At 44.0% G+C, this 23,721-nt stretch overlaps 1 protein-coding gene across 1 annotated transcript in view; it reads right to left on the bottom strand.

The window, feature by feature from the left end:
* Positions 1–23,721, bottom strand: part of LOC147659369 (H(+)/Cl(-) exchange transporter 7-like) — a gene marked incomplete at both ends in the record, with an annotated part of 156,189 nt that overhangs the window by 85,299 nt on the left and 47,169 nt on the right. Inside the window, 2 exons of the mRNA XM_086951796.1 lie at positions 1,769–1,878; positions 12,266–12,398. Coding sequence (XP_086807922.1) covers positions 1,769–1,878; positions 12,266–12,398 — 243 coding nt within the window. The remainder of the gene's footprint in view (positions 1–1,768; positions 1,879–12,265; positions 12,399–23,721) is intronic.

Below are 23,721 nucleotides of genomic sequence, written 5' to 3'. Positions count from 1 at the left end.
TGGACCTTTAGTAAGGCTGTAACATTTTCAAAACAATGAACTGAGAACACAGACAAGTCTGGTTGCTTTACTCCTTAATGGTCCACAGTCCACTCTTTCTCTAAACTCGATACTCAGCAAAATTAATTTGAGGTTCTCCAAATTTCTTGCTAATTTACAAATATGTTCAGCTCTTTTGATTCACCTCTTGACATTTTCAAATACCAACACATCATCTTAGAGATATTAATCATAACATTGTTTCACTCATTTTAATTTTCCAATTCTGCAACAATTGTCTGTAACCATATTTGAGTTTACACTGATAAAAGATTGGGTGTTACTGTACACATAGGAGGTATAGTTACCCAACGTAGACTTGCATGATAATGATAACAAGCAAAGTTTGGTAAATTGACCCGTCTAAGCAGATTGTGTGAAATGCATAAAAGTAGATAGGGGTTAAAGATGCATACCTGGACAAGACTATGGTGGGACCACATAGCAGATATACTTACACAAACGATCCACTCAGATCTGTGGCGGGGCTTGTTTACATACAAGAACTCACAGCTCTCACGCATCCTATGAGATCCCCGACGTAGCTGGCAAATGTTTTAAAAGTGTCATAAAATTCACACATCCTATGGCTAAGAAGACAAGACGTGGCCCACCAGGAAAAAGGCTGTCAAACTTGTGAGTAGTCAAGATACAAATGAAGAATATGTGTATACTGTATTCACCATATAAGACATTGGTGTGGGTGCCTGAAATCGAGAGATAGACCAGAGTGAAAGAAGACTTAGACAACTTCCAGTCCCATCAGCAGATGCAGTAGAAAGACTTTATATATATTGTTCAGGTAAAAAAAAAGTAGAGTGGTGCCATACATAGTATTAATACTTCCACCAGGCTAAAATTGAGTTGAATTAGTGAACTGCACTTCTCAAATTCTAAGTTGAGTCTATACTCTGCAAATCTTTTCTCTATAATTTAGTAGTGGCCCTGGTGCCATTTCCTTAGATTGTGTAATTGAAATTCCAGTTCTGGGCCTCATGTGAAAATGAAGAAAACATAAAAAAAAAACTGCAATAATCGTGAAAGTAAATTAAAGAAATGTCATAATGAAGAAAGGTAATCAGCTTTAGAGCAAATAAAGTTCTTGAAATTTATAAAAGAAAAGTTAAAAAAAAATAGCAAAGGGTCAAAATTACGGACAAGTAAGGTTTTACAATTTGTCGGTCAGGATTAAAGTTGGAATCATGCTATGGAAAAACTAAGTGTAAGGGTTAAATTTAGGGATGTGTTTAGCATAGAAGTGGTTATCAGGGTTCAAATTAGGATCAGTGACGGGTTTAGTGGAAGGAGTTGGAAGTTACAGAAAGGATAGGAACACTGTGGCATTCTATACCAAAGGTTCCATGGCTCTATAAAGAAATAGAGATGCTCACAGGGGTCCTGTTTTCAGATTGCAAGATGGATGGATCTTCAGCTTACTCGTAGCTGAAAAAAGTGATAACAGTGGCGTTTTGTTCATATATTGTAATTGGTTGCAGTTTTAGACTCGTGGTCAAATCAGATTTAATTGGTCAAGTTCAGGTTATCATGAAAACTAGCATGAACCCAGTTTACATACATTCTAATATATTAGTATTCTTCTACAGTAGTGGATGCTTCCTTTGTGTCTATACAAGGAACCTGCCAGAACGGCTTTAGATATATATATTACAGCTAAAAGGAAAGTTCTATTTCAGTACATAACAATCAAAAGTCTACTTTTGTCCCTTACCTCAATGTAGGCGACAATGATGGAGCCAACAACGACAAAGGCAGAGTTCAGGGTAGCCCAAAGCAGCAGAGAGAAAGAGAGTCCCCCTGAGTCAGTGAATTTATCAATATCTAGACATTTTCATTAAGGAATCTCACATAAAGAAGAGTGGAAGAAGAAAACCAATTACCATTTCTCATACATGCTTTAAAAAAATACAATAAGGGAAGGCTTCCGAGTTAGAGACAGTGTATTAAAACACTTGTACATAACCAATATGTCATAAGGAAATGTTACTTACCTTGTAACCATGTAGTGCTGTAGATTCACATGTTCTACAAACCCTTTCCACCTAGTGTTGGGCCCGGACCTTTGCAACTTGTTTTTCTTCAAAGAAGTTAAGTCAGAAGCCCGGCTCTACTTCAGATAGTTTTCCACTAAGCGGGCCAGCAGTGTAAGTGGAGCCTGGTTTCTAACACAAAGTGTGGTGTGGATAGCAAAGGAAGTTAAAGTAAATGGAAAGCATCAACAATAATCTGTTGCTTCTAGGGAGGAGGGTTGGCACATATGAATCTAGAGCATTACATGCTACAAAAATGCTTACAGGGTATTATTTTACATTCATAACATATGTGGCTGTCGATATATATGCTATACATAGACTATAAAGCATTCCCTCTCCAACACAGGCTGTGACCAGATAATGCAGACATTTGATAAAGTATTCATAATAGCACTTGGCCTATCAATGACTGTTGATGTTGAAAGACGTCATCACAATAATGCTTGGTGAAGGTGTGTGGGGTTGACCAAGTAGCAACTTTGCAGATATTCAGTTAAAGGAATGTTATCTAAAAATACTAACATTGAACCCTTTTTGCATGGAGAGCGGCATCTGGGCGGGGAGAGGGGCATAGCAAGTATGTGCTTAACCATGGCATAGGAACTTTGAATACACAACTACACATTTGGTGAATCCAGCTTTAGACATGGCAGAGCCCCTGTAGGGTTTGGCAAGGCCACAAAAAGATGACTAGACTTTCTAGACGGCTTAGTCCTTTCAATGTACTGCAGAACCACTCTCTTAAAATCAGGAGAGTGCCAGATATTCTGGTTGTAAGAAAAACAGGGAGCTCCAAGGTTTGGTTTGTGTGGAAAGGTGAAACAACCTTGCGCAGAAATTTAGGGTTGGTGTGAAGAACAACCCTGTCTTTACAAACCAAAATAAAGTGTTCTTCAACTGTAAGAGCCTAATGTTCACGAATGCATCTATGGGAGGTGGCTCGGATTAGGAAAGTAACATTCCAATACAAAAAACTGTAGTTGGCATGAGTGTAGGGGTTCAAAACGAAGACCTACGAGTTGTGTGAGAACTACATTGAGATTCCAGGAAGGTGTTGGCAGAGTCTTTGGAGGTACTGCCCTCTTTACATCCTCCACTAAGTCATTAATGACCAATAGTCTAAACAGGCAAGAGTGTTGTCTGTTTTGTAGGTAATTTACAACTGCAGTTAAGTTTAAGTATATAGAAGTGTAGGCCTGCATGGAAACGTTAAGAGTTTGGAAATGCAGTAATGCATAAATCTTTTCCGTTTTACAGCATAGCAGGTGTGAGGAGTAGGCTTTTGTGCTTCCTGCAGGATAGTCAACAATCCTTTAGGAGACTTAGGTAATCAAACTCTAAGAACTCATGTGCGAAATCACAATATTTAGCTGTTTGTGAACTGGGTGTCAGAGCTAACCCTGCTGCAGAGGGAGGTAGTCTGATATATGCGGGAGCTTCTCGTGAGGGCTGACCGACATCTCTAGGAGAATACTATAGCTCTCTGGCTCAGGTAGGTGCCACTATGATGAGTCAGGAACACCGGTCTAATTTTCTTCACCATGTATAGGATGAGGGGGAGAGTTGGACAAGCATAAGCAAATATCCCTGCCCTGTTTATCCATAGTACATTGCCAATGGACTGTCGGGGTTGGTTCCCCGGGGGTGAAAATTTGGCATTTCTAATTTTTAGTGGTAGCGAACAGTCTTCTGTCTGGGTCCTCTACTGCTGGAAGTACTTCTGGAGGACTTGTGGGTTGAGACAAAGTGGTTCTCCAAACCCTGCAAATGTTCTGTCAGCAGGTGAATGTAGATGTGGCGCTAGCACAGTGAGCCGGGAGGGCAGAGAGCCAGGAGGAGTGGGTGCCATCCTGCTTATTGCTGTCATGCTGTCTGTAGGTAGTATTGTTTTCCTTCAATGTAAGTGGGAGGACCAGAATGCCCTGGAAAAAGAAATAATCCTTACACCCAGACTAGGCCTTCTTAACATTAGGGCACTGACTGACCCTACGGAGGTGGAAAAACAACTAACTACACTAGGCTATACCCTTGTTAAGCAGGGAATTGTGAGAGGTTGGGGAGCGACAGACACACCTTCTCCCCAAGTGTGGGTGAAAGAGTTCGACAGATGCTTGATTCTGGAAACTGAAGTTTTCAAGTCTCGAGGTTGTCCGTAGAAATGGGATAGGAAATGGGGCAAATGGAATGTATATTGTGGTAATCTATGTATTTGCTCATTGGTGGAACTGGAAATGCAGCATGGTGGGAAGCGAGATATTGGAATATTGTGACTGAATTATTCTCTCCTTAGCCACTGTGATGACCTATTCAGCGATTATTCGGAATGTCAAATGGAAAACTTATGCAATTCTACAGTTGAAATTAATAAAAATATATTTTTTTTAAAACAAATATATAAGTGGGAAGAATGCTTTGAAGACTAGTCTGACAGAGATGTGTTTTCAAGATAGTTTAAGTGGCACCTGTGTGGTGCTGAGAGGTACAATGGTTCTGGACCGACATCTCATGAATCGCATCAGTGGTGGTGATCTTTTTTATTTATTTATTTTGTTTCTTATATAGCGCCGGAATCGACCCCAAGAGGTATCTCCGCGCTTTATGATCTCCCAAGATGCCAGATCGAACCATAGTCATAGGAGCCCTAGATCTTACTCAGCCGGAAACAGATAAGTCTTCAAGGATTTCTTAAAAGCATCTAGGTTGGTAATTTGTCTTAAGGTTAGGGGCAGAGTGTTTCAAAGAGTGGGGCCCTTAAAAGACAATGCACGACCTCCTTGTTTTGCCTTCTTAATCCGTGGAATCTGCAGCAATAATAAATTGCTAGAACGTAAAGAGCGGGTTGGAATATAAGGCTGAAATAATTCAGCCAGATATTTAGGACCAGATCCACAGAGGCATCTGTGAACTACACAACAGATTTTAAACTCAATTCTCTGGCGGATGGGCAGCCAGTGGAGCTTATACAAAAGAGGGCGGGACGGGGACCTATTGGGAGTGTCCAGGACTAATCTGGCCGCAGTATTCTGGACCACCTGCAAACGGCTCAATTGCTCCTCATTGACTGAGAGGAGCAGTCCATTGCAGTACTCCAATCTACTGACGACCAATGTCTGAACCAGTGTTTTCCTATAGCAATCATCCAGGAATGGGAACACACGTCTCAGGAGCCCAATGGTCTTGAAGCAGGTTCCCGCCACCAGATTCACATGGTCCTTTAGCGATAATGCTTGGTCAAGCCTCACTCCCAGATTTTTTCACTATCTGCTTAGGGCAAGGAGCAGCTCCTAAATCCGTAGGCCACCACTCAGGCGACCACAGGAGGGGGGCTTCTCCAAAAAGCACGACCTCCGTCTTGCTCAGATTGCATTGTAAGCAATTGGAGGTCGACCAGTCAGATACTGATCACTTGCGAAAAGCGGTCTAGAAAGTGTCTTCACAGTAACAGATTGGTGCTATTCCACCAAATTAGAAAGTATAGACCCTTGGACGTTATCAACACTAGATCCTGACAATTCCCTTCTCCTTGAGCCCACTGCCTTTTGAGGCATTCCTGTAGGGGGTACATGTGCAATTTGGCATATGGTACAATTGTAATGCATGAAGACATCATTCCCAAATATTCGAATGGTAATTGGACAGGGAGCCTTAAAAAGATTGTAGCAATGCCACCACCCTCTGGTCATTGGGTATGCCTGTCACTTCCTTAAGGTATTACCTTAATCTTCCACTTCCCTGTGTTACATGGTTGGGGGAGGGAAGGAGAGACATTGCTTAGCAACAGAGAAGCCCTTGTGGGACTACTGCTACCTTTGCCATGCCTATTAGCACTATAGGACCCTCTAGGGATAGAATTAGCTGTTCGGGGTCCTGAAAGGACTGCTGGTATGGCTTATAAGGAGGTATATGATTTGAGCCCGCTTGTTTGGAACCACCTTTGGGCTGCTATTTCCAGGAAGCAGACTCGGGACTGAGGCACTCCAGGGGACTCATGAACTTAGCTGTGCCACAGCCTTCTTTGTTTTATTGAGCATCTGGTCCACCGGAGGGCTAAACAGATGCACACTGTTAAAGGGCATTTCTAGATCTAGGAACACGATCTCCTCGATGTTAGAGCTGCAGAGAAGCATGCCTCTTGACGTTCGGATGCCTGGTGTACCAGAATGCCAGAGGACCTACCTCTCCTTCCTGGGTGCCAGGCACGACTTTGCTTCCATAAATGTGGGGTGTCTCCAAAAACACTTGCCACTGCATCTTGTGTTGTGCCCACCTTCTCCCCCTTTGAGAGTGTTCTTACAGGGTAAGGCATTAAACGAGGTCTCAACATGCTGTTGGGAAAGGCAGAGGTTGTAGGCCTCTTAGTGATCGTCACAGAGCTTTTTTCGATCACACCTGTGACAAAAGTGGAAAGGAGTGCATTCCATAACACTGTCCTAGGTGCATTTTTGAATGTACCTCAGTAAAGTTCATCTGAACTGACATCTAGAAGATGTGATATGTTGAGATGCTGCAGGAAGTGGTCGTTGGTTCCGAAGACCCATTGGTACGAACAGATACCTCTCAATGCAAAAAATAGTTTTTCACTGTAAAGCTAAAGAAGGAGCTGCTCAGCCTGGAGCTGCTCAGCCTGATACATAGAAGACCTGGTGCTCTAAAAACGTCAACTCTTGAGCAGTGTTCCCAACAACAGATTTCAGAGGCGAAAGAAAACAAACTGAGGTGGGCTTGTGTTCTGCAGCATTGTGGACAAAGGGTAAAGTCATAACAGTTCTTGTGAATCAAACGTCTTTGAAGAAAAACAAGTTGCAAAGGTCTGGGCCCAACACTAGATGGTGGGAGTGTGCAGAGCATGTGTACCTACAGCCAGGTATAAAACGAAGAATTTGCCATTAGTTATGAAAGTTGATAGTAAGTAAAAGAACAAGATGATAGTAATTACCCAAAGCACTGGCATTACTACACACAACAGTTCAGAATTTTTTATGGAAAGAAAAAACCTGCGTAACGTGGGAGAGACTGCCTGAACTCTACACAGAATTTCTGAAAAGTGGCGGAAAAAGTTTATAGCAACTCAGTGGAAGGAGGTGAGGCAATGAGCAGTGTTGGAGATGCGGCGGCATTGGGGAAATAGAGAAAAAAACAGACTGGCAACATTGCCTCCAGCTTTAACAACTACATTCACAAACCTTCTCAAGGACATAAGCCACTGTGATCCCTCTATCACAGATCTCAAGGCAGGCAACTGGTCTAAATCTAGGGCCGGATGTACTAAGCCATTTATTGGGGACAAACCACGAGATTTGCGAAATTACCATGTTTGCTACTACTAGATTGTTTTTTTTTTCTCAGAACAAAATGTTATTGTTGTTTTGAATGAGATTGCAGGACATCCACAGTACTCCGAACACCGGAGGGGCTGTGAGTATAAGATCAAAATACAGAGAATAGCAATCAATACAGTAATCAAGATAAAACATTAGTATCGAACATCCCCTACCCCCCCTGCCCCGTAAGAACTACCCCCACCCGGGTCCCACCCTAGCCCCGTTCACGATGTCCACCCAGGTCCAAGCAAAACAGTCTTTATGAAATTGGTAATGCACTCTTCCCTCGCCCTGGTTCTCAAAACAGTTGTTCATCAGCTACCTCTTGCTGTATCGGCGGCTCCAGCCACAACCCCCTGTACTCCGCCCATCTCTTTCATATTCTGTAGTGCTTTCTGGGGCAGCCACGGGCCTCAAATACTGGACGTTCCAGTCGCATATAGTAATCCAATCCCTGTTTCCACACCTCTATTGGGGGAGCCCTAGGGTCCTTCCAGGCGCGGGCCACGTCCCTCTTAGCTACCGTAAGGCCCAGAAGTAGTAAGTGTTGTTTGTAGATGTTACCACCCACTTGTTCCAAGACATGTAGAAGGCCCAGCTGCGATGTACGGGGGAGCTTCCAGCCCAACACTTCATCCAAGCAATCCCATACACGCGTCCAGTATCTCTCCAATGCCCCACAGGACCATACCGTGTGTAGGAAGGAGCCCACCTCCCGGCCACATCTCAAACAGTCGGGGGAGGCAATCAAACCGGCCCGCCACAGTCTCTCTCTCGTACAATAAGCTCTGTGTAAGTATTTAAATTGGATGAAGCGCAATCGTACAGCGATGGCCGCCTCCCTCGGAGCCGCGAGAGCCTCCCTCCAACCCTCTTCATCTAGTTCTCCTACGTCTCTCTCCCAGGCGGTTCGCAGGTTGTCCAGAGAGGGGGAGCAATGTATAACCAGTGACTGGTAAATGCGGGATATTTTCTTTTCCACCAGTTCCCCCATGAATAACTTAGCTTCTAGTGGACTGAACTCCGGTAGGGAGTCCAGTCCCTCCAGGGCAGGGGTAATGGCATGTCGGAACTGCAAGTATTTGAAAAATTGAGTATGGGGCATGTCATATTCGTCCCTCAGTTCCTGGAATGATTTAAGGGTCGTGCCCTTCATGACATGTCCCAGTGCCGATATCCCCATCGTATCCCAGGCGTGGAACCCTTGCAAGGTTGCCAAAGCCGATAAACTGCCATTTCCCCACAACGGGGTCTCCTCAGTTAGCCTGTTCCACCATCCCATGCGGCTAAGCGCTTGATGCCAGATCGAAAAGACCACCTGAGTAACCACTGGGAACCTCTTTCTCTTCCCCACCGAGTACAATAACATATGTAAAGTGTCTGGTTCCATCAAAAATCTCTCTAGGGCATAAGCCGGATCACTCTGATCTCCATACCACCACTCATTTAACACCAACAAGTGGGACGCTTGATAATAGGATAGGCTATCCGACGACGCCAGGCCACCGCAATACGTAGAAAGGAAACAGGTGCGGAGTGCCACACGTACAGCACCCCCTTCCCAAAGGAAGCGGCCTAGTGCCGAGTTAACCTGGCGAAACCACTGCAGCGAGACAGGATAGGGGTGGTTCTGCAACTGATAGAGCTGACAAGGGAGGGTCACCATCTTGAAAATGGCCGAACGGCCATACAGGTTCAAGGACATACGGGACCATGTTTTCATGTCTGACCAACCCCGATCCCAGACTGGAACGACGTTGCGTTCCCACGAGGCTCCAGGTATGTCCGTTAGAAACACCCCAAGGTACTTAATACCCCCTGTTGCCTCTTGTAGAGCCGGCGCCCAGTTACCTAGTGCCTCAATATCTCCCAGTGTCCATAAAGTGGATTTCCACACATTAAGATGAAGCCCCGAAACCTCTCCAAACACCCGCATAATTTCAAGGACTCTCGGTCCCGACCTATTTAGGTCCGTGAGAAAGAATAGCACGCCGTCAGCATAGAGCGCGATCCTGTCGGACGGCCCAGCCTCCCATTCAAAGCCCCTCATCTGCGCGTCTATGCGTACCCACGCAGCAAGAGGTTCCATGACGAGGGTAAACAGGTACGGCGAGAGAGGACACCCCTGTCGGTTGCCCCGTCCGATAGGAAAGGTATCTGAGACCGCGCCGGCCACTCGCACCGACGCCGTTAAATCTGTATACAGCATCCGTACATACGAGAGGAAGTGGGGTCCAAGATTCAGGCGAGGCAAGAGCGCTTGTAGGTAAACCCAGCTCAGCGAGTCAAAGGATCTATCTATATCAGCCAACAAAAGCGCTGCCTGAGTTCCCGTAGCTCGCATCATTTCCAACGCCACTTGGGCCCGCCTAATGTTGTGTCTGGTAGCTCTGTGCGGCATAAACCCAGCCTGGTCCGAATGGACCAGGGTGGTGATTAACGGGAGGAGGCGGTTAGCGAGGGCCTTGGCCAGTATCTTCGCCTCGATATTCAGAAGTGAGATAGGGCGATATGATTCATGATTGTCAGGGGGTCTCCCTGGCTTGCAGAAGACCACTATCTCGGCATGCCTCCAATCCCTTGGTAGGTGGCCAGACTCTCTAGCAGCATCCAACGCCTTCTTAAAATGTGCCCCTAACTGGAGATGAAATTTCCGAAAAAACTTGCACGGGAACCCGTTGGGCCCTGGGGCCTTCCCTGCGTTCAGTTCCCCAAGGGCCTTCCGTAATTCTTCGGCGGACAGTGGAAGCTCTAGACGACTGCGCTCTTCATCAGAGATCCCCTGTGGTGGGAGATCCACCAGAAATGTATCTACGGCGTCCGCTGGGAGGGATTCCCTAGGGGCATATTGTACTAGATTGTTTTTTTAGTATGTACTAAACCCTTTTTGCCATTTGGTATGTGTTTACCGAATCTTGAAATGGGTTTAGAAATGCATACTTAATCACTATTTGGAAGGGGCTGTTTCCAATGCGGCAATAGTCTGGCACTGCCATTTCGGTTGTAAACCATTGATAGGTTTCAGATTTTTTAAAGAAGCTGGAAACTCCTGCGTTAAGGGTAGAGTTATCCCCTTGCGACTTGAGTGGGCAGTGGTCCAATAGAATATTGCAAACCCTGAAACTTTAAAAAATAAAGTAAAATAAAGTTACGAGAAATTACGATACCAAATATCTTATATTAGTCCTCAAGTAGGTTAGTAAATCTATTTAAAACTCCAAAAAGTCACATCAGAAAATAACTGGAGAAGAGTGACTCCAGTTGATGCCATATTGGTAAGGCCAGAAAAGAAATATACGGGAGTAGTGCGAGTTTATCATAAAGAGTTTGTCTTAGTGCTAGTTAAAAATATATGGGAGTAGAGCGAGTTAGTCAAAAGTGCCTAATATCCATCTAATTTAAAGGCGGCCTGAATTTCACAAGCGGTCAAAAACATCATCTAATAATCAATTCCATATAATCTAAAAATTATATTGAATATACACTCGAAGGCCGCAATATTCAGTCAGACAGTCCAAAACCCGCGAGATAACATGTGGTAGACTGGTCTGGAATCCGTTTGGATTGAAAAGTAATATAGTCATGTGACCAAATTGTGTGAAAAGATGGGAAAAGAAGAGAAATTGAAATTCATAGAGGGGAAGGTAAAGATCATATAGAACACTCATTAGTACATGAGCATTTTTAGATTCCAGAATTGATTACATTGTTCCAATGAGATATTGCAACTTATTTACACAGAGTAGACATGTAGTATGATCGTATGGCTAAGTACTGAACATTTCCTAATAACACAATGGTGCTATCTTATGGTATTGAATACTGTCCCCATAATCCTCCAACTGATGTGTCAGATGGCTAAAATATCTAGTATTATATCCAGGTAAATCATACTCTGTGATCATACACCTTATCATTCTTGGAGAAAGACATGTAATTTCCTGTCCGTATTCAAACCAAGGTCCACATATCTAAGTTTTATCAGCCACCTAGTCTCTAATTTCCTGAGTGCTAAGGCAGCATTTCAAAACTCGGAGGAAAGAGGTAAAAAGAAAGGAAAAAAAGATGCTATGACTCAGTAAACGCTGGATGCATTACAGCACCTTTATTTTATGTTTGTACTTTTAATTATGTTGTCTTAAAAACATTGAAAAGCCAAATAGAAGACTTATTTGGCGTTGTCAGTCTATTCTTTGCCATACTGTAGAACTGAGCGGCTGCTGTACCACATGGTAAAAAAAAACAAAAATTGACAAAGCAATAAATCTTGCACAGGCGAGAATTATTTGCTTTGCCAATGCTTTTTTTGCTGCCGGTATGTGGCTTAAGGGGTCATGGACTGTATTCAGAAAAGAAAATAAGCAGGTTTGGAAAGGCATTGGGGAGCTGTCTGCTCTCCCCAATGCCCTCTTTCACAAAGTGAAGCTCCCTCATTGACAATTTCCACTTTGTGAATATCAGCACCGGCTTTTGGGAATCTGTACCCAATCAACAGTTTGTGATTGCAACTGCATTTGCAAATAACAGCAGCACAGCTTGCAGTTTTGCGAGCCATAAGATTTCTGACCACAAAACAGATTCAAAACAGTCCTACTACACCATAAGAACAGTTCTACGTTCTTGTAAAAGAAAGAGGGTTACGATTGGGTCTCATTCAATTGACTAACCAAAGATCCCTTTTACTTTACATTGTTGTATGTCAAAGATGTGTTACTGCTGCTTACTTGATTGGATGGATTTTCAGCAGCAATTACTTGGGAAGGGATGTAACATTTGTATAAAATCCTTCTTTGCCAAGTAAGAGAGAAATGTTTGGTTTAACACCTGGATATAACCCATGTTTTCCAAGGATACTTTCTTTCACAACCCAGTACTTGATACCAGCCAGTTCTTCCACCACGATGTTGATAAAGCAAGCGATGAGTCCTGTAAGAATTCCAATGCAGCCACAGATGACCCAGCGCTGGATTTCCACTGTTCGGAATGTCTGCAGTGAAGTGGGAGAAAATGAAACATCATTGATAAAGATTTTTTTTTTTTTAAGACAAACCATACCAATTAGGAGAGCATTGCTATTTATTCCTTGTGGGGGTTTCAATCAAACCTTCGATCACAAGAGGTAAACCAAGAATCCAGAAGTACGGAGACCCATGCAAACAAAGCAGTTTATTAATACTGTACAGTTAATAAGGTGAAGAAAACCTCTATTTACCCATAACTACAGTCTACCAGCGCTGCTAGATTACAAGGAATCACAGGTTTAAATATTTTCCTGTTACAGGGGAAGGAGCCCCACAGTAAACTTAGCAGTATAAAATCATAACAAGCCTGGAAGACCTTAAACTTGTGATGTTCGAATAGCACACTCATCTCACTTGCGAAAGCCAAAAGGCAGCCAAAGGGGTAAAAGTACCCCCAATTCCACCACTCCCAGGGGTCCTCTTTTTCCAGAATGAGTGTGGAAAGAGTAAGTAACTGGAGGTGCGCTTCTTTTCGGGGAGTAGGGACAGCCGCATGCAAATCTATGAAACCTACTTACACTGAAGGGCTGCAAATTACAGACAAGTAACGTTTTCTTCGATAGCATTGAACCTTCCATAGATTAGAATGTTTGAACCAAAAGCAGTCAGTACAACTTAGTATACCTTAGTACACTGTTTCCCAAATTGTGGGTCGCGACCTAACGATCAATTTTTGGTGGGTTGCAAGAGCCCAAAGAATAATTAAGATGCCATTAAATTCTGTATTTATCTTGACACATTGGCTGCGCTTCAAAGATGGAGATCAAACATCACACTAGGTTTTCTGATTAATTGCTGCTTATTATTACATTTTTTTAACAAGGGGATTGGTGTTTATAATCTCCTCTTACGTTGCAGAGAAAGAAAAGTGAATTGTGTGACAATCCTGCTAGGGTAAGCCATGTTAAAGGAAAGTATGTAAGATATAATTTTTTTTAACACAGCAAAATGTAAATATCTATAAACGAACTGAAAACATTCAACAGTTAGGAAAGCAAAAATAAAGCACAATTGTTTTGTAATTTGGAAACAAATATGTAAATAGCATCAAAACATACAGAAAGACACTTTACGTGGTGATGCCCAAATGATAAATTATAACTGAAACCCAAATTCAACGGATTATCATTTGCGTGCAATATAGTTTGATCAGTAAAAACTGTATGTCCGTATACAACTGGTGTCCATTTTGCTAGAAAATGTGCTATCTGTAATGATAGTGCAGTACCACACAACGATTTAGTTACATTAAAAAAATTACCTGCTGTATGTCAATTATAGTTGGGTATACCGCAAATGTTTGTCATTCTAAAAATTGGCTTGAGGTTCTAAAAGGTTTAGGAATCACTGACTTAGTACATCAATATTGGAGAAAAAGGATCTGAATAGGAATGCCCACCATATGTGGAAAGATTACAATCTGCTGCTTGTCCCACCATTCCATCTGTCTGCAAATGTATCCAAGCAGCAGTGCTGAGTGACGGTGCATCGATTTCTCTATGTAGCTGTGCAGCGGATATCCATAATGGACACCCAAGAGTAGCGAGCCACTGAAGATGCCCAAGTCTTGTGAAATGTGCTTTGATTTTCCCACTTTTCTGTGGCAGTAGCCGACAGCAGCTTCTACCCATCTTGAGATTCCTTGCTTTACAATGGATTATTCTGCCGTGGTAAGAGAATACTAATAGTAATGGATCAGAAATTAAGAACTCTCTTCTCCTGTCCAGATGTAATTTTAGGCATTTGTGCAGATTGAAAGTGTGCAAAGCTTTCTCTGCTGCAACTAAACAATGCTTGGGGAAATCTTCGAGTACTATCATTTCATTGAGGTGGAAGTCAGTAGGAATTTTCGGTATGAACTAAGGGATTGTGCAGAGTGTGACCTTTTTGTTTGTGAATTGCAAAAAGGGTATTTTTATTGTAAATTCCTGTATTTCACTTACCCTCCTTGATGAGGGTAGAGCCAGTAATAGCACGGTTTTCCAGGTTTAAATGTATTCATTAGTTGTGATAACACCGTATTGTGTTCTGGATTTATTAGGGGATTCCTTGACAAAGGAAAGGCTCGGAAAAGACCCTTTACAAATTCCTGGAGCATCCTGTGAGATGATAAAGAAGGACGTGTCAGAGAACGGAGGTTCCTTGGAATGGCTACGAGGCGAACTTTGATTATGTGCCTGAAAGGAGTACGAGCCAATTTCATTAGGTAAAGCAAATGCCGAATCTCTTGCACTTATCTGTCTTGTTATGTTAGTGGATAGCACCATGACATACACAAGAGTTTCTTTACAGTCTGCATGAATGTCTTCAAGAAAGAATTCATTGAATCCAGAAAACAAGCCAATCAAAATTACGGATCACAGTAATGATGAATAATTTGCCCTTAGCTTCTGAAGAGGAGGTTCATCTGCGAACCCAGTGGAATTTCTTCTAGATTAGGCAGGTCGTTAACTAGTATTATCTACACCAAGTCAGAGTGATTAGGATCATATGGCATGGTTCTAAATGCAGCTTCAAGATTAGTCATGGAATTAGCGGGAAAGGAGAAGTATGTGCACAAGTCCTTGATCATACAATCAAAAGGCATTCCCCCACAATCCTACTTGTAGATACATGCTTGAGCAGAAGTGGCATTTCTTGTTTGGTAATATCGAAGCAGGTCCAGCATTGGCTTCTCCCATGCACTGAACACTTGCCTCAAAAGGTGTTGTTGATTTCCTATTCATGGCAAACCTGAGTTGTGCAACTGTAGTAATCTGCTTGGTTGTTACCTGTTCTGCCATGATATTTTTCCATAAAAACAAATCTGGTGTCATATGGACTAATATGTTTGAGACTAATGCTGGCCTACTTCTTGAAGTAAAACATCAACGTCCGGTTGCCCAGACCAAGCGATTTACTAGAAGTACGTTTTCATCTCTTTTGATAGACCTGGGTTGCAGCACGTTGCTGTGTTGGTTTACCTCCAGAGTACACAACAGCCTTCTGGCTATTAGCTCCTTAAGATAGGCTCCCATTGCTTAACCCTACTTTAATATGAGGTAGAGGAATGAAGACCCACACCGCTGTTCTTTGCAGAAATCCACCAGAAAAGAGTATTTTCTATTTATTTTCAGTGTAACCTGAACATGGATGTCAAAGGAGCCTGATATTTGTGCACATTTCGTGTCTAGTTCTTCCTGTATTGGTTGTAGGGTTCGCTGGCAAAAGGGAATGAGATAAAGGACAACATCATGCACAGCAGCTGCTGCGGAAGGTGCACATCGATAATTGGTTGGTTTTGGATTTGGCTCACTAATGCAGCTAGATTAGTTTGTCTTTTCTGCGAGGGGGTATGTGCAGGAAGGTGGATACCTGACTATGGTTACCCCAGATTTTTTGCCTAGTGTTTAGCTGGTTTTTGACTTAGTTGGCCTGGGATCCTGCTAATCAGGGTCCCAGGCTATCTGCTCTCTCTGTAAAATGAACTCCATGTACTTTAGGTACATCTCCAATTGGATATTGGGTCACCTTATGAGCCCCTGTACAGTGTACTATAGGTACCCAGGGCATAGGTGCATCCAAGACCTACCAGGGGCTGCAGCATATCTTTTGCCACCCCTGGCTGGCCATCCAAACTGACACAACTGGCTGATTACTCAGCTGGGGCAAGGTCGTGTAATCACCCCTTGTTTAGATATAGTATTCCTATATCTAACCTTATATCTAGACACATATACACCTATAAGTCACTTCTATGGCAGGCCTTAACGATCCTAGAGGCAGAGAGCTTGGTTTTATGTGAGATGAGGCTCTAGCATGAGCTGAGCCTGTCTGCAGCTTTCGGAACCATGTCCTTATAGCTGTTCTAGGATATAGTCATACCATATACTCTTAAGTGCATTATGAACCTTGTGGTGAAATGCTAACTCAGGTTTGGCTTTATCAAAACATGTTGTGAAAGGTGTCATACGCTTTGGAATACTACCCCCTCGCCAGTTCTGGCGACGGGGGTAGCATTCCACCCTTTTAGAAGATAGAAGAATGAAGAATCTCCCTTGTGGTCAAGGAGTGACCACCCTGCACAAGCAGGCACCATCCAGCGATCAACGGCTTGCGTTGTCGACGCTTTTGCCGGAGCCCGAGCACAAAGCCTGACAAGAACCGGACTTCCAGACTTCCTTCAGCCCAATCCACAGTCCCAGCAAAGCTAAGACCCGTGGAGGCGACGTGAGACGTGGGACCGGCTATCTTGAAAAGTCAGTGACTTGCTTACCGTGCAGCTTCAGAGGCATCCTCGAAGCTGTGCATTGGGGATTGAGAAGCCCCAGCCCCGAGCATCATCTGCACTGAAGATCAGCCCTGCACACTCCACGAGTTCTGCGTAGGGCCCTTCTGCATTTTCCTGCTCAACGCGTCTGTCCGGTCACTTGCCGGTTGGCTAGTGGCCATCTTGACGACAAAACCTTGAATTTACACCGCTGGTCTGGTTGCTTCAGACTGGCCCCGTCTTCCCTGAAAAGAAGCAGCCCATCAGAAATTGCTGGTCTGAATAAGAAGCCAACTTAGATTCCTGCGTGGGTTGCCTTTGCCAAGGCTTGTTGACTCCAATCCGGAAGCCGACACCGCCGACAGCGAGAGCCTTCGAGGGACAGTCCGTGCCTGACTCCTGGTCGTCGTCGACGCCTCCTGGTCCACGTGGCTGCAGAGACAAGCTTCACGACATCACCTGATTGCTTAGCGACATCGCCTGGTTCCTTCCTGGTCACTGGCTAGTGACCCAGACTCTGTCCCCTCTGCTTTCAGGTACTCTTCATCCTCGATCCGCCCTTGGATCCAACCGGACACTTCTCTCCTGGTCACCTGCAGCATCTTTCTTCAGGGCTCCATAGGATTCAGCGACGAAACCTGACACACTTTGACACCTATGCACCCGCTTCCTGTGGGTAAGGTAACGTGAGTACTCAGGTGCTCCTGTGGGTATTGACTATCCTAGTGTCTAGGTTTCCAGTAACTTTCATCGAGTCCAGTTAGAAGTGCCCTAAAAGAACTAGTTTCTAACTCTTTCATTCCCATACAAACTCTATGGTAACTTGCGTGTGAGTAAAGACTCTGCACACGCCTCCCGTGGGCCTCCGGCTTCCTATCCCTTGGTAGTACAGCGTAGCCCCAGCGATTCCCTAGGCTCTAGGCCTATTCATTTTCCGAGCAGTGGTACTTATACCACTATTTTACAATATGGTTTAGCGTGCCCCTAGGGCCCTACTGTATTTTGTGCAACATATTGTATTTTAATTAAGTATCTTGTTATGTGCTTGTGCCTCTGACCTCAAAGAGTTCAGAGGGATTGTTTAGAAATAAATACATATATATTTTATATATATCCTGTGTGGTGTCCTTTCATTTGGTATTAAAGTGGTTACATATGGTAAAACAGCTGGCTTCACATGCCCTCTTGAGTTTAGCCTAAGACTGCTTTGTCCATGCTACCACTAGGATAGCTGGTCTATAAGGTTGACTTTACAACCATCACCATAAGGGTTGTTTGGACTGGTGCAAGGTGCTCACTAGAATAGTGAACATCATATACCAGGCCAACTTCTCACAGGGTACACCCTCTATTCTTTAGTGTATGGGCTCGCACCTAAGAAATGGATAGTGTGTTTCTGACAAACTGAGGATTTTTCTTGGTTAAGAGCTAGACGCAGCCTCCTGAATAAATGGGTACAGGCTGCCACTGAGCACAGAACTGGATTTTTAATCCATAAGGCATTTCCTGGTAGGCTGTAGCCACTGGAGAACGGTTTTGAAAGTCCAGGACCCCTGCTTGTGCCTCTATCGTTTTCCCCTCCCCTCCCCTCACCTCCACCCCAGCAGGAACAGGGAGGCTTTGAGAGATAGAGTGGGTAGAGGGAAAGTGATCAGAAAAGGAGTAAGGAAGGAGAAAGAGATTGGATGGATGGAAATAGAGAGGATGAGAGTGCGAAGAGATTAGGAGCGCAAGGCTGGTTTAAGGATTTTTCTTCATGGCAGCTTATGGTTCCCATTCCAGCCCTGCTGTCACTGACTTTTTTGTGGCATTAGTAGAAGCGTCCTTGCCCAACCAATCATTGTGGTACTGGTATTCTAGATGTCCCAAAAATCAAAGATGCGCAGTTACTGGTGGAATATTTTCTGACTGCCGTTGAGACCAAAAGGGAGAACTTGAATAAAAATTGGCAACTGGCTTTCTTAAAACTTAGAAAGTTCTGGTGTAGTGAAGGAGTATGTCGAAAGGTGTTGGAGATATAAAGAAGCCAAAAATTCTTTTTACTTCAGTAGTTGTAATAAATCCTAAGGGAGAACCATGAAGAACACTGTTTTTCTCAAGAAGTGGACCGAACAGGTCTCCTTTCGCCAGACTTTTCTTTTTGATTTGAAAACCTTGGGCATAGAAGCCTGCCTTCTGATAGCTTTTCTGAACAAGGCCAATCCCTCCTCTCCATTCTATGATAAGGTTTCTGCCTTTAGCAAATGCATAAGGTTGAATTTCAGCTAGGGCAAAAGCATTCATGGAGGACACTGGACAAACCTCAGTGTGTCCAAACTAAAGGCAGAGTTCCTTCTACCTATGGTGCCATCGAACTAAAGGCGGATATCCTTCCACCAATCGATTCAACTGGTACTGTGGCGGAGGGAGAAGTCAGTGAAGACGTCCCATCTCCTTCGAATGACTTACACCTCTAACTCTGGGCTGGGGTTTGTATTAGACTGCTGCTACTACTTATTGTATTATAAAAGCTCTGGTTGATAAGGTTAGTTAAGATAATTCTGGTATGCTTAGCAATATGTCTGTCTCCTTTCCCTAGTACTTTGAAAGGGCTGGGAAAGTTATTGCTGTGAGGCACCAAGATGTGTCTGGCTAAGTACATCAACATGTTTTCCAAATAACAACTGTACATCAAAGGATATATCCAATATTCGATTTTCAACTTCAGGGCTGAAGCAAGTCGCTCTGAGTAAGTCTTGCCTACACAATACAGCAGCCAGCGAGCTGGTGTAATTCAAGATTTACCACCATCCATTGCAGTCAATGGTAGCTGCTAAAGTTCTCTCTGTCTTGGCTTCCTGTTTTATGTCTTCTAGCAAGATATAAAAGTAAAGATTGATATCAGGCTACATCTGTCGAATGAATTTCCCTAAGATTACATTCTGATCGATTTGGCTGCCTTTAAATATACCCTCTTTCCCAAGGCATCCATTCTCTGACCATCTGTGTGTGGAGAAGCTATGCAGGGAGTAGCTGGGTTTCTTGACATCTGGGCTGCCTCAATTACCAGCGAGCCTGCCTTGAGGTTGTTAGACAAATTATACTTTTTGTCAAGCCTTGGAATTACTGTTGCCTGTTTTGACATTTCCCAAAATTCATATAGGAATGCATCTGTTTTCATTGTCTCTAACTGCACATAGCTCTCTCTGTATGCGGATGACATGTTACTGTATCTTGGGGGAGGGACACCGACCTCATGGGGGCAGCAGTGGCATTATTGGACTTCGGGCTCTTTCGGGCCTTATGGTTGGTTAACTGGGGCAAGTCATGCATCTATCCCCTGAATTGTGATGCCCCTGATCAAGGTCCTATCCTCTTGTTCAAGACATTGCGGTGAGAGCGAGATACAGTGTGGTACCTTGAAGTGTCTGTTTACTGCTCCCCGGACTTGCTGTATGAGGGAAACTTCCGGCGTGTGTTGACTGGGCTGTGTCGCACCGTTGCCTTCTGGACCACATTGCCTCCGTCGGTCAAGCGCCGATGGCCATATCCAAAATAATCATACTACGAGCCTACTTTATCAGTTTGCAGCACTTCTGTTGCAATTGCTCAAAATATTCTTTCGGAAGCTAGATGGTCTGCTGCTCTGGCTTTTTTGGGGCACTTCACGTCGTCAGGTTGCGCTCAGGAAGTTGCGTTTACCCGTGGCTGAGAGGGGCTAGCTGCTCCAGACTTAGAATTAAACTACTTTGCGGCCCAGCTGCATTAAGTGGCATGCTGGCGGCCTTTCTCTGAAATGCGTGGGGACAGCAGAGTGTGGTCTCCTACCAAGGATTGCCTACTAGGTTTTCTACTGAGACCAACACCTGCTTTCAGAGTACGAACCTCGAATCTCCTGATTAGGACTGCGTGCTATGTTTGGGCCCGTACCTTACAGCAGTCTTGTATACCAACCTCATACTCCTGCGAGCTTCCTCTTTTGGCGATTAGGCGTTGGAGTCGCCTGGGGGTCTTGCCAGGTCTATGCGAGTGGCCGGCTGCGGGGATTGACGTTCTCAGTGAACTTTTTGTAGGGGAGAATTGTGTCCATTTTCAGATCTCCGGGAGTCTTATGATATCCCTGCAGGCCATTTCCTGCTTCATGGTGCCCTGATACGCAAGATACAGGAGTGGTGGGATGCAAGAGTCACAAAACCTACAAAATATGACTATTTGCAAAATCTCTTTCATAGCGTGGGTGAATGAAGGAGATCATGTTGCTTTATAGGACTTTGTTGGAGCAGGCACAGCAGACACTCACGACCCTCCGGTTACGCTGGGAGACTGACTTTAGGATGCCTCTCTCGGATTCCTCTTGGAGGAAGATGCTAGAAACTAGTTTTAGGGTATCAAGTAATGCCTGCTTCAAATGTATTCACTTCTTGTACTCAGATCGAGCCTCTTTGACCCCCTGCCGTATCCATTCAATTTTCCCGACTGTGACCTCGGAACGCCACCGCTGCGCTGTTGAAGATTTGGATTGTTTCCACATCATCGGCTCTTGTTTGCTTTGAACACCCTATTGAACAACAGTCCTCTAGGTAGTGCAGGGGACCACGTATAGAGACTTCCCTCTTGGTCCCTCACTGTGCTTGCTAAACCTCCATGAACATTTGGCGGCCAGTCAGGTTTCTGGATATGGCCTTGATCCTTGCCTGACAACTGACCATGAGTTGGAAGTCTGTTCAGGGTCCCGATGATAGCAGGCAGCCAGGAAAACGAAGCGCTTTGTGACTCATGGAAGAAGGGCAACGATTCAACTACCTAAATCCAGAAGCACCCGAGACCTGTCACCGTACTCCGAAAAATACTTACTGCATGACCAGAGGAGAATCCTGGAGACCTACAGCCTCGACTGTAGGAGCCACACTTTTACTCACTGTCAGGCCACGGACGCACACCTGGGGAATACTCCAGCGAGAGCGTGTAAGACTGAATACCAGGCCCCTCATGATCATTGAGGGTTTTGGAACATACGTTTTTGAAGGTCTTTCAGCCTTTCGATTTGTAATCTGGGTAAAGGAAAAATACACAACGCCTGTGAGGTTCATCAGAATACCTACTCTTTTATCCAAATTTCTCAGAGGGCTTTGAAAAGTCTTTTTTTTCCCCCCCAAGATCCTTCTATGTCCAAATATATTTTTTCTTACATAATTCATGTGTATTGACTGAAGACTCTACGAACACAAATGACTGCAGGCTTGGAGAAAGATTTAAGAGCAAAGTAAGACCAGTTTGTCTTAAGAAAGAGCAAGGCTCTAGGACTCCCTTTCAACATGACGAGCAGTAGAAATCTTGGGAGAGAGGATCTCTGAAAAGGGTGAAATTCAGGGCACCCTCATCTTTTTTGATGAACTTCTGCTTTTCAATGAGGAGGAGACACTAGGTGACACTAGTTTAAGACCTCTCACACGCGTTATGATTTCATACAGCTATTGTACGTTTAGCATAAGATGCTCACCTGACGGGGAATGATTCAAACATGTGAATCTTTGAAAGATTTAATGTTGGAAAAAGTGTAGAATCAAGCTTAGGAGCTCTCACAACACAAACTCAGCACAGTGACTGAAATTGTACTCCTTCACAAGTTCAATTGTAAAACTGTTTAGGTGCTGGATACATTGGAAGAGCAGAATGGAAGTGGTCTAAGTTCCAGAGGGGATATTAAACAGAGCTTCAGATGTAATAACTTATGATGAACACTGAGAAACTGACAGATGCATGGACAGACTTGCTCAGAAATAACCTTTACTCTAAATTATGGAGAGCCATAGCCACTGGATGAAGTCAACAAAACCTTTTCACACGTGCCCGATAACTTCTGGAATGTATTACTAGAAACCGGTCCCAGGAAGTTCATACAGAACAATTGAGGAAAATTGAAGTTGCCAGGAAAAAGAATTTTAAGTACTTAATGTTCTTCCCAGACAAACTTAAATTCGTTCATGCAAGCAGAGCACTCACTGTTTTTATGTTGGCAAAACAGGCCTGGGACAAGAAATATTGGATTTGTATAACAAAGGGAAATGAATCCCTTATGTTGGAGACCATCAAACAGAGAGGGTGGCGAAAGACACTAAGCAGAGATGCCCTATATAAAGTTGGAAGATTTTGAATGGGAAACTGAGCCTTTGAAAAAGAAAGGAAACACACTATCTTAAACTATTGATGAAGAATAGTAATATTGCAACCTGAAAGAACAAAGGCTGGAGGGCAATGGTGTAGACCTAGAGGGTTACCATTGAGTGATAAAAATTAGTGAAGGCCTGTGGCTGTACCTCCCCATGTAAATCCCTTGAACCTGAACTGAGTGGTAGGAGCTACATCAGGTCCTACAGCCAGACAGGTCTTTGATTTTTAAAGGACAGGGGCTGCTGAAGCACAACAGGACTAAACAGTTATGTTTATGTTTATTTATAGTTTTATCCAATATATTTTGTACTATGACATGGCAGAATCTACTTGAGCCTATGTATGGCATGGGACCCATGCCTGGCTACGGCATACATAATTTGGACATGGATACTTGAGCCCCCATTGCTAAGGTTCCAGATTCAACATGTTATAAGATTAAGATGCCTACTTCAAGAAGGATGAGTTATTGAAGAGACCAAACCAAAAGGTGGGAATGGGAAGCTGGGTAAATATGTCCCGGTCAGGAATGACACATTACAGTGGCGGCTCCTCTATGGGGGTGTTTAGGTGCCGCCCCCCTGCTTTCTCACCGTGCGAGAAAGCAGAAACAAATGGTAGTTATTACAGCAATAACTACCATTTGTTTTCACCTTCTCGCTCGGCGAGAAAGCAGAAGTTCCTAGTTGGGGATGGGCGGAGTTGCTCGAGGGCAGGGGGGAGTGGCTTTCCCACTGTTGTTCATAATGACTGTTTGGGCAGCCTGAGGCCACCCAAACAGACAGTATTAACAACAGTGGGAAAGCCGCTCCCCTCTGCCCTCGAGCAACTCCGCCCACTCTCCCTGTTCTCTCTGTATGCTGCAGCATACAGAGCGAAAATGACGCAGG

Source organism: Lissotriton vulgaris, unplaced genomic scaffold (assembly GCF_964263255.1).
Source record: "Lissotriton vulgaris unplaced genomic scaffold, aLisVul1.2 SCAFFOLD_4180, whole genome shotgun sequence".
NCBI classification, from domain to species: Eukaryota; Metazoa; Chordata; class Amphibia; order Caudata; family Salamandridae; genus Lissotriton; species Lissotriton vulgaris.
This window is presented reverse-complemented; position numbering and strand designations above follow the sequence as displayed.